General features: G+C 48.2%; 1 protein-coding gene across 1 annotated transcript in view; it reads left to right on the forward strand.

Moving 5' to 3' along the window:
- The window catches only part of LOC140729350 (monocarboxylate transporter 13-like), a 38,427-nt gene extending 26,338 nt beyond the window's left edge, over positions 1 to 12,089 (forward strand). The window contains exons 5-6 of the mRNA XM_073048999.1: positions 1,741 to 2,529; positions 10,290 to 12,089. Of these exons, the coding sequence (XP_072905100.1) occupies positions 1,741 to 2,529; positions 10,290 to 10,537 (1,037 nt within the window). The 3' untranslated portion in view covers positions 10,538 to 12,089. The remainder of the gene's footprint in view (positions 1 to 1,740; positions 2,530 to 10,289) is intronic.
- The last annotated feature ends 974 nt before the right edge of the window (positions 12,090 to 13,063 follow it).

Consider the following 13,063-nt stretch of genomic DNA (forward strand, 5'->3'; position numbering starts at 1 on the left):
CTGCTCTTGACCCTCTCCAATGCCAGCACATCCTTCCTTAGATTCACTTGTTCTTTATCTGCCGTGTTGTATGACGTGGGTGATCGTGGTCGATCCACTTCTATTTCTACAGAGGTGGTTTGTCATTGCTGCCTTCTGGGCAGTGTCTTTACTAGATGTGTGACCTCAGCCATTAATCTGCTTGGCGTCAGTGGTCGCATAACCGGGGCTTGTGATCTGTACTAGCTGCTCATCCACCACCTGCTCCCATGGCTTCATGTGACCCTGATCGAGTGGGCTAAGCGGGTGCTACACCTTGCCTGAGGGTAACCTGCAGGCTGGTGAAGGCAAGGAGAACTTTGCACCTCCTTTGGTAGAGACGGGGCCCGAAACTGCTCACAATTCTCCAACTGTGCTCTGACCAATGTTAATCAAGTCCAAGTTATTCCCACCCTTTCCCTTGCCTTCCCTCCGTAACCTGTGGTACCCGCACTATTCAGGAACTTATCAACTCTGCTGTAAGTGTACTCAGTGACTTGGCCTCTACAGCTGACAGTGGTGATGAACTCCTCAGATTCACTTTGACCTTTATAGGATCCACTTCTTACCCTAGCCGTGTCTTCTCATACTTCCTCTTGATCCCTAATCTTCATACTGCTGACTTTAAACCTTTAATGTTGTTGTAATTGTGGAAAGCATTGGCTAATCTGTGCTGCAGACTCCCAGAAAGAGCCAAGAGATAGTGATTGTATAGTAACACACACAGAATGCTAGAGGGACTCAGCAGGTCCAGCAAATCTACGGAGAGGAAGGAACGGTCAACACTTTGGGCTGAGGCCCTTCATCAGGACTGGAGAGGAAGGATGCAGAAGTCAGAATAGCTTGCTTGGTGATAGGTGAGGGGAGAAGGGGGTGGAGGTTATGAAAGGAGGTGATGTGGGACACTGGGTAGTGTTCAGTGGACGAGATGAAGGGATGAAAGGAGAATTTTGATGGGCACGGGACTCTGTGGATGCTGGAAATCCAGAGCAACACACACACACAATGCTGGAGGAACTCAGCAGGTCAGGCAGCGTCTGTAGAGGGAATGAACAGTTGAGGTTTGGATTGAGATCCTGAATCAGAAATATGCCAGGAGAGGACTGTAGACCACTTATTACCTCCCAGCTTCTCACATCATTCAAATTCATGTGTCACCCACAGAACCGCAGTGGGCTGCCATCTCTCTCCTTCCTGCCTGCTGCACCCTTCCTCACCAACTCCAGTGGGTTTTAACATGCACCAGTAAAGGCCCTTCAGCACCCAGTGTTGCGCTGATACCTTAACCTACTCAACAATCGTCTAACCCTTCCCTCCCACGTAGCCTCCGAAAAAATCCTCATGTATCTGCTTCTACCTCCACCCCCGGCAATGCGTATCACCATTCTCAGTGTTAAAAAAAAACTACCTCTGACATTCCCACCCCCCCGACCTATGCTTTCCACCAATCACTTTAAAATTATATCCCCTTCTATTCACCATTTCTGCCCTGGAAAAAAAGTCTCTGGCTGCCCACTCTATGGATGCCTCTTATCTTGTACACCTCTATCAAGTTCTCGTCCTCCTCCTCTCCAAAGAGAAAAGCCCCAGCTCACTCAGTCTTTCCTCATAAGACATGTTGTCTAATCCAGGAAGATCTGCCCTGTACCCTTCCAGTTTTAGAGTTGGCTCCGCACTGTGTTTTGCCCGTGGGTTAACATGCCGTCTCCCATTGTGTGGCAGGATTCGGATGGGCTTTAGTCTTCACCCCTTCCATCGCAGCGATCAGCCGCTACTTCACCAGGCGGCGGACTCTGGCAATGGGACTGGCCTTCACCGGTGTGGGGATTTCCTCCTTTGTCTTCTCCCCGCTCTTCCAGTACCTGCTGGATGTGTACAGCTGGCAGGGGGCGCTGCTGATCATCGCTGGAATGATGCTCAACCTGCTGGCGTGCGGGGCGCTCATCAGGCCCCTCACCCTGAAGGAGGACCTGGTGTTGTCGCAGAGGCCAAAAGCCAGTGCCAGTGCCAGTTGCCCCGCCTTCTGCCGGATGATCTCTGACCTGCTGGACCTCACCCTCCTCCAGCATGTGCCCTTCCTCACCTTCACGCTGGTTATCACTCTCATCAACACCGGCTACTTCGTGCCTTACATCCACCTGGTGGCCCACACGCGCTCGATTGGCTTCGACGAGTACCAGGCCGCGTTCCTGATGTCTGCCACCGCCGTCTCTGACCTGGTTGGCCGCCTCTTCAGCGGCTGGTTCGCCGACCGCCGCTGCATGCGCCTGGTCCATAACCTGGCCCTGTGGACTTCGCTGACGGGCGTCAGCCTGATTATCCTCCCCTTTGGTCGCACCTACTACCTGTTGATGCTGATCGGTATTGCCTATGGGTTCTTCTCGGGGGCCCTGACGCCCGTGGTGTTCTCCCTGCTGCCCGAGATCGTCGGGATCGGCAGGATCTACGGAGCGCTGGGGCTGCTGCAGATGCTGGAGAGCGTGGGGGGACTGCTGGGAGCCCCCATATCAGGTAATGACTCTGGGTCAGGGAGGGGAGGGCTTGATTGGGCAAAAGGGACCTCAGGTACAAAATAGCCAGTGGACAATTCTCGGTGATTAGCTTATTCACACATACATCGAAGCTTGCTTCATTGACCAACACGGTCCAAGGCTGTGGGGAGGCAGCCCGCAAGTTTCAGTGACCTTTTGGCACCTTTAGACGTAGGAGCAGAGTTAGGCCCTTTGGCCCATCCAGTCTTCTCATTCGATCATGGCCGATTTATTAACCCTCTCAATCCCATTTGCCTGCCTTCTCTCCGTGACCTTTGATGTCCTTACTAATGAAGAACCCATCAAGCTTTGCTTTAAATACACCTCTCAGTGTCTAGGCCCTTCAATATTTGATAGGTTTCAGTGCGATCCCCCTCATTCTTCTAAACCCAGTGAGTGCAATCCCAGGGTCATCAAACACTCCTCGTTCAATAACCCTTTCCTTCTTAGGATAGTTCTTTTTAACCTTCTCCCTGAAGCACCAACATCACACACCCAAAGCTTACTATCTCTAACCTGTATGTCTTTGGACTGTGGGAGGAATCTCACGCAGTCACTGGGGAGAACGTACAAACTCTTTACAGACAGTGGCAGGAATTGAACCTGGGCTGCTGGTTGTGCTAGCACGGTCTGGGAATGTGGGGCTGAATGGTCTCCCTGCCCTAGCTGTAGAAATTCAACCATTCATTCTGATCCCTTCATGGATACTTGTGATATAGATCAGTCAGCACAATAACAGGCCCTTCAGCCCATAGTCCATGTTGTACATGAGGACAAATTAAACTCAATCTCTTTCTTCGCATGATCCATATTCCCTGTACCTCCATGGGTCCAGTTCAAAGTACATTTATTATCAAAGAACGGATAGATTATACAACTTTGAGATTTGTTTGCTTACAGGCAGCCAGAAAGCGAGAAGCCCGAAAGAACCCAACACCCAATACAGAGAGAGGGGGGGGGGGGGGGGAACAGCACTCATGCAAATAATAAAGCAAGCAACAGCCTTCAGATCAGAACCAAGTTGAGTCCATTGACCCGGAGCGGCCAGAGTTGGCCCGAAGCTTCAGTCCCAGTTCATCACACAGTGGGGAAAATCGCCACAAAGCGCATAACAGTCAGAACAGTGTCACAGCCTCAGCACCGCAGAGAGAGGAGTCCAACAGCGTCTTAAATTCCCCTATCGTATCTGCTTCCAGGTACCCACAGTGAATCTTACCTCCACACTCCCTCTCACCTTAAATCCTTGGCGAAAGGTTTCTGACTGTTGACCCTATCTCTGCCTCGCGTAATCATTTAAGTTTCCCCTCAGTCTCTGCTGCTCCAGAAAAGAAAACCCAAGTCTGTCCAACCTCTTGTAATTGCACAGGCCCTCCAACCCAGGCAGCATCCCGGTAAACCTCTTCCAAGGCCTCACCGTCCTTCCTTCCAGAATCGCACACAGTGTGGCCTGGCCAGAGTAAATGTATTACCAGAGCTACACCACATTCAACCCTGAGATTCCTTTACCTGCGGGCATACTCAGCAAATCTATAGAATAGTGACTATAACAGGATCAATGAAAGATCAACCAGAGTGCAGAAGACAACAAAATGCAAAGCAAATGTAAATAAATAGCAATAAGTAATGAGAACATGAAATGAGATCATTGGTTGATGGAACATCTCAATGGATGAGTGTGATTATCCACTTATGTTCAAGAGCCTGATGGTTGAGGGGAGTAACCGGTGGCAGCATGGCCTGGGTGGGGAGGATCTTTAATGACGGATGCTGCCTGTTTCGTATAGATGTGCTCAATGGTTCGGAGGCCTTTACCTGTGGTCTACTGGGCTGAATTCACTAGGTTTTGTAGGATTTTCCATTCAAAGGCATTGGTGTTCCCATATTAGGCCGCAATGGAGCCAGTCAGCGTAGCTGCCATTTAAATTCCGAACCCTTGTACTCAGAGCCCTGACCAATGACAGCAAGTATACCACGGAGCCCTGACCAATGATAGCAAGCATACCACGGAGCCCTGACCAATGACAGCAAGTATACCACGGAGCCCTGACCAATGACAGCAAGTATACCACGGAGCCCTGACCAATGACAGCAAGCATACCACGGAGCCCTGACCAATGACAGCAAGCATACCACGGAGCCCTGACCAATGACAGCAAGTATACCACGGAGCCCTGACCAATGACAGCAAGTATACCATACGCATTCTTGACCACTCTATCCACTTAGAGTGATCACATTTGGGGAGCTATGAACTTGGACCCCAAGAGCTCTCTGTACATCAATGCACCCAACAGTCCTGCACTGTATACTTTCTCCCTATTCACTTCTCAAAAGCCAGCACCTCACACCTAGAGCACAAGGTACAGGAACAGCGTCCGGCCATTTGGTGCATCAAGACTGCTCCACCATTCAATCATGGCTGAGTTATTTTTCCTCACAATCCCCACCCCAATTCTCTTGCCATCTTCCCCGTAACCTTTGATACCCTTACTAATCAAGTATCTATCTTGAGATAGAAGTCTTTGTCACCCTCGTTGTGTGTCATGTCCGATGATGTGGGCAATCATGGTCTTCCATCTGAGAAGGTCTAATAATCTCTCCAAAACTTTTTTCTGCACATCCCTTGATGTAACTCATGAATCCCATGCACTGTTGACCCCCCATTTTTTTCTTCCATCAACTTAGTGTCTGTTTAAAACATACCCAATGATTTGTCTCACACAGCCATCTGTGGCTATGAATTCCACAGGTTCACTGCCCTCTGGTTAAAGAAATTCCTCTTATCATTTGCTCGAGTTAAACTTTATCCGCCATTTCTCTGCCCCTATCTGTAACTGTATTCTTTGACAATCCTCGCAGTCCACAGCACCACTAACTTTAGTGTTCCTCGTGCTCTGCCTTCCAGCCTGACCTTCTGAAGTGAATCACTTCACGGTTTTTTGCATTGACTCCATCTGCCAGTTCTCAGCCTGCTCTGCATCCTATCAACGTCTCGTTGTAACCTTCACTATCCACAGCACCACCAACTTCATGATACCTACAAACTTACTAATTCCAATTCCTTATCTAAGTCATTGATAAAACTCACAAAGAGCAAGGGTCCCAGAACACCACTGCTCCCCCCCGACCTACATTTTCATACATCAACTGGTATACCCCAAACAAGAGGCCCTATGGGCGACTTCAGTCCAATTTCATCTGGATTTGCTCTATGACATAGGTTTGCACCCGACCTTACCAACACGTTCCCTTTGACGCCCTCCTGACCCAGCAGGGTTTCAGCAAACTGTGCTCAAGACCTCAGCAGTTCAGCCTCTCGCTCTTGACTGGCCCTGTTGGTCTGATCCTCCACCTTACCCATGAGTTAAAAGTTTCACGGGAACACGAGAGGAAATTTGCTGTTGTGTGCTGGGGCAGCAGGCTGAGGGTAGCAGACACCAACAGAATCAACAAACTCATTCGTAAGGCTAGTCATGTTGTGGGGGTGGAACTGGACTCTCTGACGGTGGTGTCTGAAAAGAGGATGCTGTCCAAGTTGCATGCGATCCTGGACAATGTCTCTCATCCACTCCATAATGTACTGGTTAGGCACAGGAGTACATTCAGCCAGAGACTCATTCCACCGAGATGTAACACTGAGTGTCATAGGAAGTCATTCCTACCTGTGGCCATCAAACTTTACAACTCCTCCCTCGGAGTGTCAGACACCCTGAGCCAATAGGCTGGTCCTGGACTTATTTCCACTTGGAATAATTTACTTATTATTATTTAATTATTTATGGTTTTATATTGCTATATTTCTACACTATTCTTGGCTGCTGCGACTGTAATGAAACCCAATTTCCCTCGGGATCAATAAAGTATGTCTGTCTGTCTGTCAGGGGGTGGTGAGAGTGTGGAACGAGTTGCAGATTCACTCAGCGCCTGATAATCTGCATGCCCCAGCCACTGAGGCTTTGTAACCTAAAACTTGGAAGGGCTGATCAGTCTTATGTCAGTGGTGGGAAAACTATTGGACAGGATTTACAAGCATTTGGAGGAGCATAGTCTAATGGGGGATAGTCGGCATGGCTTTGAGAGGGGTAGGATGTGATTGAATTCTTTGAGGAAGTGCCAACAAGAAATTGGTGAAGGTAGAGAGGATGTGCTGTAAATGGGAATATGGAGGGAAAGGTTAGATTGTTCTTGGAGTAGGTTAAACATTGTGGGTCCTAGGGCCTGTACTGTTCTATGTTCACAACTTGCAGAGGGAATCTCCTCCAGCCTGTCCCACAGCTGACCCCTGGCATCGGGAGCAAGAGTTTCCAGCCATGTGAAACAGATTCCTGGTAGTTTCCCTCACTGAGTTGCAGAAAAAAATTTAGTCTGTGCCGAACCATTTAGAACTGCCCATTCCCATTGACCTGCATTTGGACCGTCCCCTACCATCCATGTACCTATCCACACTTCACTTTAACGTTGAAATCGAGTTTGTGTGAACCACTTGCACTGGCAGCTTGTTCCGCACTCACACCACCGTCTGAGTGAGGAAATTTCTTCTCATTTTCCCCTTAAACTTTTCATTGTTTACCCTTAACTCATGACCTCTAGTAGTCTCCGATGATCGGATTTGGTCTGCAGAGTTGCAACCTCCTGGAAATCGGTGCCTGGCCTGTGTTGGGACCCTTTTCCAAATCGTTGGGTCTGAGGAATGAGCCTCCTGCCATCTACCTTACTAAGACAATCAGAAAATATTTAATGATTAAACCCCAGTGACCACAGGCCCAGTGTTCTACATTCTTCTCAGGAATCGGTTAAACCAGCTGTCACAGTCGCCTAGTGATTAGCGCAATGATTTACCGTGCCCCTAGTCTGGGTTCAATTCCCCCCACTGTCTGTAAGGAGTTTGTACGTTCTCCCTGTTACCACGTGGGTTTCCTCTGGGTGCTCTGGTTTCCTCCCACATCGCAGACGTACAGGCTAGGGTTAGTAAGTTGTGGGCACGCTACGTTGGTGCAGAAGAAAGGTGACACTTGTCAGCTGCCCCCAGCACAACCTCAGACTGGATAGCATTGACCTTATTACCAGCAATGAGGAGTAAAAATCTTTACGTTACGTTTCTGTCGAAATGTGCAATTTATAGTCATTTGTAATAAATATTATGTACAACAGGACAGTCAATATAACACAGAAGTACAGTTGTATCAGCAGGAATTAATCAGTCTGATGGCCTGGTGGAAGAAGCTGTCCCAGAGCCTGTTGGTCCTGGCTTTTATGCTGCGGTACCGTTTCCCCGGATAGTAGCACCTGGAACAGTTTGTGGTTGGGGTGACTCGGGTCCCCAATGATCCTTCGGGCCCTTTTTACGCACCCATCTTTGTAAATGTCCTGAATCATGGGAAGTTCACAACTACAGATGTGCTGGGCTGTCCACACCACTCTCTGCAGAGTCCTGTGATTGAGGGAAGTACAGTTCCCATACTGGGCAGTGACACAGCCAGTCAGGATGCTCTCAATTGTGCCCTTGTAGAAAGGTCTTAGGATTTGGGAGCCCATACCAAACTTCTTCAACCATCTGAGGTGGAAGAGGCATTGTGGGTACAAACCACGTGAGATCCTCGATGATGTGTATGCTGAGGAATTTAAAGCTGTTCACCCTCTCAACCCCAGATCCATTGATGTCAATCGGGATTAGCCAGTCTCCATTCCTCCTGTAGTCCACAACCAGCTCCTTTGTTTCTGCAACGTTGAGGGAGAGGTTGTTTTCTTGACACCACTGTGTCACCATAGTCACCATAGTGACTGTGTTCGTTGTTGACACAAAATAACCCATTTCACTGTATTTTGATGAACATACATCACCAGAAACATGCTGACACTTTATGGGATGTGTCAGTATTAACAATGGGTCCCTGGGGAGTGTATACTTACAGGGGCCTCGGGGACTGTGTCGGCATTTATAGGGGAGGGGGTCCCAGGGAGTGCACTGATATTTACAGGGTGGGGTCCCGGGCAGTTAGTCAGTATTTACAAGAGGATCCCAGGGAGTGTGTCGGTATTTACAGTGGGGAGTGGGATGGTGTTCATAGGGGCCCGCAGAGGTATCCAGTTATTGTCCGCTCCTGATCCCACCCTGTCCGAGTGAGAATTCAGGCCTATCTTGAACACGAGTTGGAGTCTCAGACATCCCACCTCTCCTGGAAGTTCCGGGAGTCTCCCACATATTGATAGCAGTTAGGGTTATTGATATAACCCTAACCCTAACCCCTGACGCCCGCAAGTTATATACAATATCCCAGAAATCGAGAGCGAGTGAGAGGCAGACAGAGAGAGAGAGATCTCCAAAAAAAGAAAATAGAAAACCTACTTCACCCCAGACTACACTAAAGTGTCCTCCTGCCTAATAGGGGTCAAAAATAATGACAGTGTTGCTGTTTGCTATTGCCCATGGTGGGTTAAAATGTAAAAGACATGTTGAGGTGAGTTTAACGGGTGTCATTCGTTCATTAACATAGCTAATGTTATTTGAACTAGCTGGCTAGCTGCTAAGGAGCCACTCCACTGCAGACGTCCCACCTCTCCCGGGAGTCTCCTGCAAATTGATGGTGCTACCTCCCTGAAATGAGTTTTTGCAGTCTGCAGTATTCGGGGCAGTGGAGTCGCGGACATAGTTTTTAGATGTGATGCCCTCGGGGTGGGGGGTGTAGAGAGCGGGCTATCTGATGTTGCCGACTGATGAACAAAGGCCCAGAGCACTGGAGGGAACTTTGACCCTCCCTTCAGTTGTACTGATGGTCCTTCCCTTCCCCTGGAGTCGTGGTCCTCGGTTTAATGTGCTGCTGAGGGCTCTGATTTGGAGCCACTGCCCTGCCAGGCTTTGGCCAGTCTGGTGGTGCATTGCTAAATAGAATTGCGCCAATGACCAACACAGTGTGAGGATGTGCTGGGGGCAGCCCGCAAGTTCTGCCACGCGCCCGGCGCCCACAACTCACTGACTCCAAACCTAACTCTAAACCGGAGCACCTGGTAACAAGTCAGACTGTCACAGGGAAAACACACAGCCTCCTTACCGACAGCGGTCTTTAGCGTTGTAAAGCCAAGCTACATTTATTATCATGTTACCATCTCCAAACCTCGAGATTTATTCCCTTACAGGCATTTAAAGGCAAATAAATAAATGCAACAGAATTTATGAAAAACTATGCATAAATAAATACTGTCAAACAACCGATGTGCAAAAGAATTCAATTCCAGATTAATTGACAGTCAAACATATAGGAATACCCATGAATGCAGCCAAACAGGAGAGCGTTATTCTTGGGGCTAAGATGCAAAACGTAATACCAACAATCACACACAGCACAAAGCACATAGCACACACAGGGTAGCAAGCAGATAAACATTTGAGTAAGATACAGCCGCGGAAAAGAAATAGACCAGCTATGTATGCCGCAGTCGAGCACGGTACAGCTTGGCTTCTGCTAGGCGAATAGCAGGGGTGGGCTGGGGGAGCAGCACCGACTCCAGCCACACTGCCCCCAGTGGCGCCTCCCTCCTGGCAGCTGTTAACAGGCAACCCCGCAGCTCGAGGCCTCGTTCTCCCACATACATGATAGCAAGCATGTACAGGGTATCAGTAAAATACAACCACGCACAAAAAAAATTATAGAATACAAATTGTACAAAAAGGTGTTTTGCTAACTGTTACTCTACTGGGCTGCCCAAACTTTGACTTAAAATTTCTGTTCCCCTTCCTCGCAGGCTGGATCCGCGACGCGACGGGCAATTACATCGCCTCGTTTGTGGTGGCTGGCATCTTCCTCCTGGTGGCCAGCCTCGTCCTCTTTGGCCTCCCCTCTGCCCTGTCCTGCTCCTCCCTGCCCCCTGCCAGCCCGCCCGAAGCTGAGGAGGAGTGCAAGCCTGTGGCAGTCTTCGAGGCGCTCAAACCGGACCAGCGTCCCCTGAAGGAGCCTGGCGATGCTGCTGCCACTGAGGTGCAGATTGCCTGACGTGCTGCTGGTGACGACGAAACCATCCTCTGGTCCACTTGCACGGAAATCAGAGTGAGTGTACCACGGTGACAGCCCACGAGTCCAGCGTGGAAACTTCTGAATGGATTCTCAGTGAAAGCAGGCTGAGCAATCAATTCCCTGAATTTAAAATTGACTGATGGAAACTTCTGGAATGTAAACACAATTATAGATGGTAGCAATGTGTTGTGAATGGAAGATGGTGAAAAGACGTTGTGTGCAAAATGAATCTGTATTCAAAGCAGAGTGAAATGTGACCTGTGGAGAATTAGCCTGACATCTAATCTGGTTGAAGGTAATAAATTCTTGCTGACTTTGCTGCCTAACCCAGGCAAACCCACAGGTTCCTGGTCTGTGCTCGAGTTAGCTGGGTGGGATGGTTGGGATTGCAAGTCACAATCAGGGTTGTGGGTGGGGGTTCGGGCTGGCCCGTCTGCCCTGCTGATTTCTGCTGTCAAAACTCTCTGCTTGTTGGAAAGGGAGGAGACTGAATGTGGTAGCTTTCACTGTCGAACGTTGGCTGTTGGAAGGTGTGTGTGTCTCTCTCTCTCTCTCTGGCGGGATCCATTACCCAGACGAGTGACGAAGCCCTCTCCGGCAGTCCATGAGGTTTTCTGATGGCAGAACTCTCATTCCTTGGGGCAATCATGCAGAGGGGTGAACCTACCACTGCCGCTAACTAATGACAGCTGAGCTGCGGCCTATGCGTGTGATGATGGCTGCCAGGCCTCTGTGGGAGCAGAGATACTGAGCATTTTCCCTTCTCCAACCTTCCCCATGGGCTGAAATCTCACCCTAATTATTGTCCGAGAGCTTCCAGTGTTCCTGAGAGACAAAGGCAGTCCTGTGTATGTGACTGAAACTCAAAGAAGCCTGAACCCTACCCCAGACGCACAGCCTGCCCTTTTAGCCACGACATCTGGGCTAAAATTCTAACTGATGCCATTGGCCTGTTTGCTGCTAACCAACTCTTGACTGACACTCAGGAAAATAACTTGGGCAAATGGAATTTAATACTGTTGGACGGACTTTAAAAATTATTACCAGATTTTTTTCCGTTTGCTATTTCCATCCACCAGGTTTTCTAAAGCCATATCAGGAAGCTGCAAGGTAAACCACTGTGAAGGTTCATTTAGACCTTTGCTGTTGTGGTTCTCGCTGTCTGGTTTCTCTCACCAGTTGTCGTGCCTTAGAACTCAGGAGCTGGCCACCTAGAGTGTCAGGTGAAAGGGCATAGGGTGGGTGGGGGGGTGTCTCTCTTTGCAGTTCCTCAGGAGATCCTTTCTGCCGGGTTCATCAGAAACCTCCCAGAAACTAAGAATGTTAAAACAATAATTTTTTTAAAAGACCCGTGCTCTCTTTGTCAAAACCAGGGTATAACGTCCACACCAAAGTGCTTCTTATCAAAATTAAGTGCTTAGGTTCTTCGCCAAGATTTGCGTTCTCTGTCTAAGCCAGGGTATTGTGTCCACAACAATGTAAATTAAAGTTGAGTGATAAGATTGCCAAATAAACAAGCTTTTTTTTCCAATTTTGTCCATTTTGTTAGTGTCTTATTTCATTGTTACACAGATTTATTGAGAATATGGGTTTCATAATTTCTTATCAAGATGTAATGTTTCAGCAACTGTATAGTTACTATTCCACTAATTACTTAAGGTGTTATATATTTCTGAATTATATGTAAAAAAAACACTTTATTCTGACCCACAGAGCTTCCTCTCTCACAGTTCCTCGTTTACCCTGCGATTCCAGTTCTTGAACCGTAAAACTTTGAATGTTGTTCAGGTTCTGCTTTTCCACATTTTATCAGCTCCACCATCAGTCAATATCTGCTTGCAGTGTTTTTCTGATATTTATATTTTTGGTGTTTTCTGACAGATACACTTTTTGTTACTTTTCATTGTTTTTCTGACAGTCAAACATTTTGATAGGTATATGTTTCATTCCTCTACTGCAACAGTTCTACAGTGGTATAGGTCAGAGCCAGGCCATTTGGCCCATCTAGTTCCTGCCAAACTGTCCTTCTGTCTAGTCCCATCCACCCTCACCCTGACCATATCCCTCACATCCGCACACTTCTCCAGCATTTCTTGTAAATGTTGCAATCAGCCGCTTCCTCTGGCAGCTTGTTCCACACTCTCACCACCCCCTGAGTGAATAGGTTCCCCTCAGGTTCCCACTTAATATTTCCCCTTCCACCCTTAACCTATGACCTCTAGACATAGTCTCACCCAACTTCAGTGTAAGAAGCCTGCTTGCATTTACTCCATCTATACCCCTCATCATTATTTATTTCATATGAGCAGAATTAGGCTCATATGAAACTGGACATACCTCTGTTCTGAGGCTGTGCTCTCTGATCCTAGAATCCCCCACTCTAGGAAATATCCCCTCCACCTCCACTCTATCCAGGCTTTTCAACATTTGATAGGTTTCAATGAGATCCCCTCTCATTCTTCTAAATTGCATTAACTCTTTCACTCCTGGAATAATTCTTGTGAG

The sequence above is a fragment of the Hemitrygon akajei genome, chromosome 6 (assembly GCF_048418815.1).
Source record: "Hemitrygon akajei chromosome 6, sHemAka1.3, whole genome shotgun sequence".
Classification (NCBI taxonomy): domain Eukaryota; kingdom Metazoa; phylum Chordata; class Chondrichthyes; order Myliobatiformes; family Dasyatidae; genus Hemitrygon; species Hemitrygon akajei.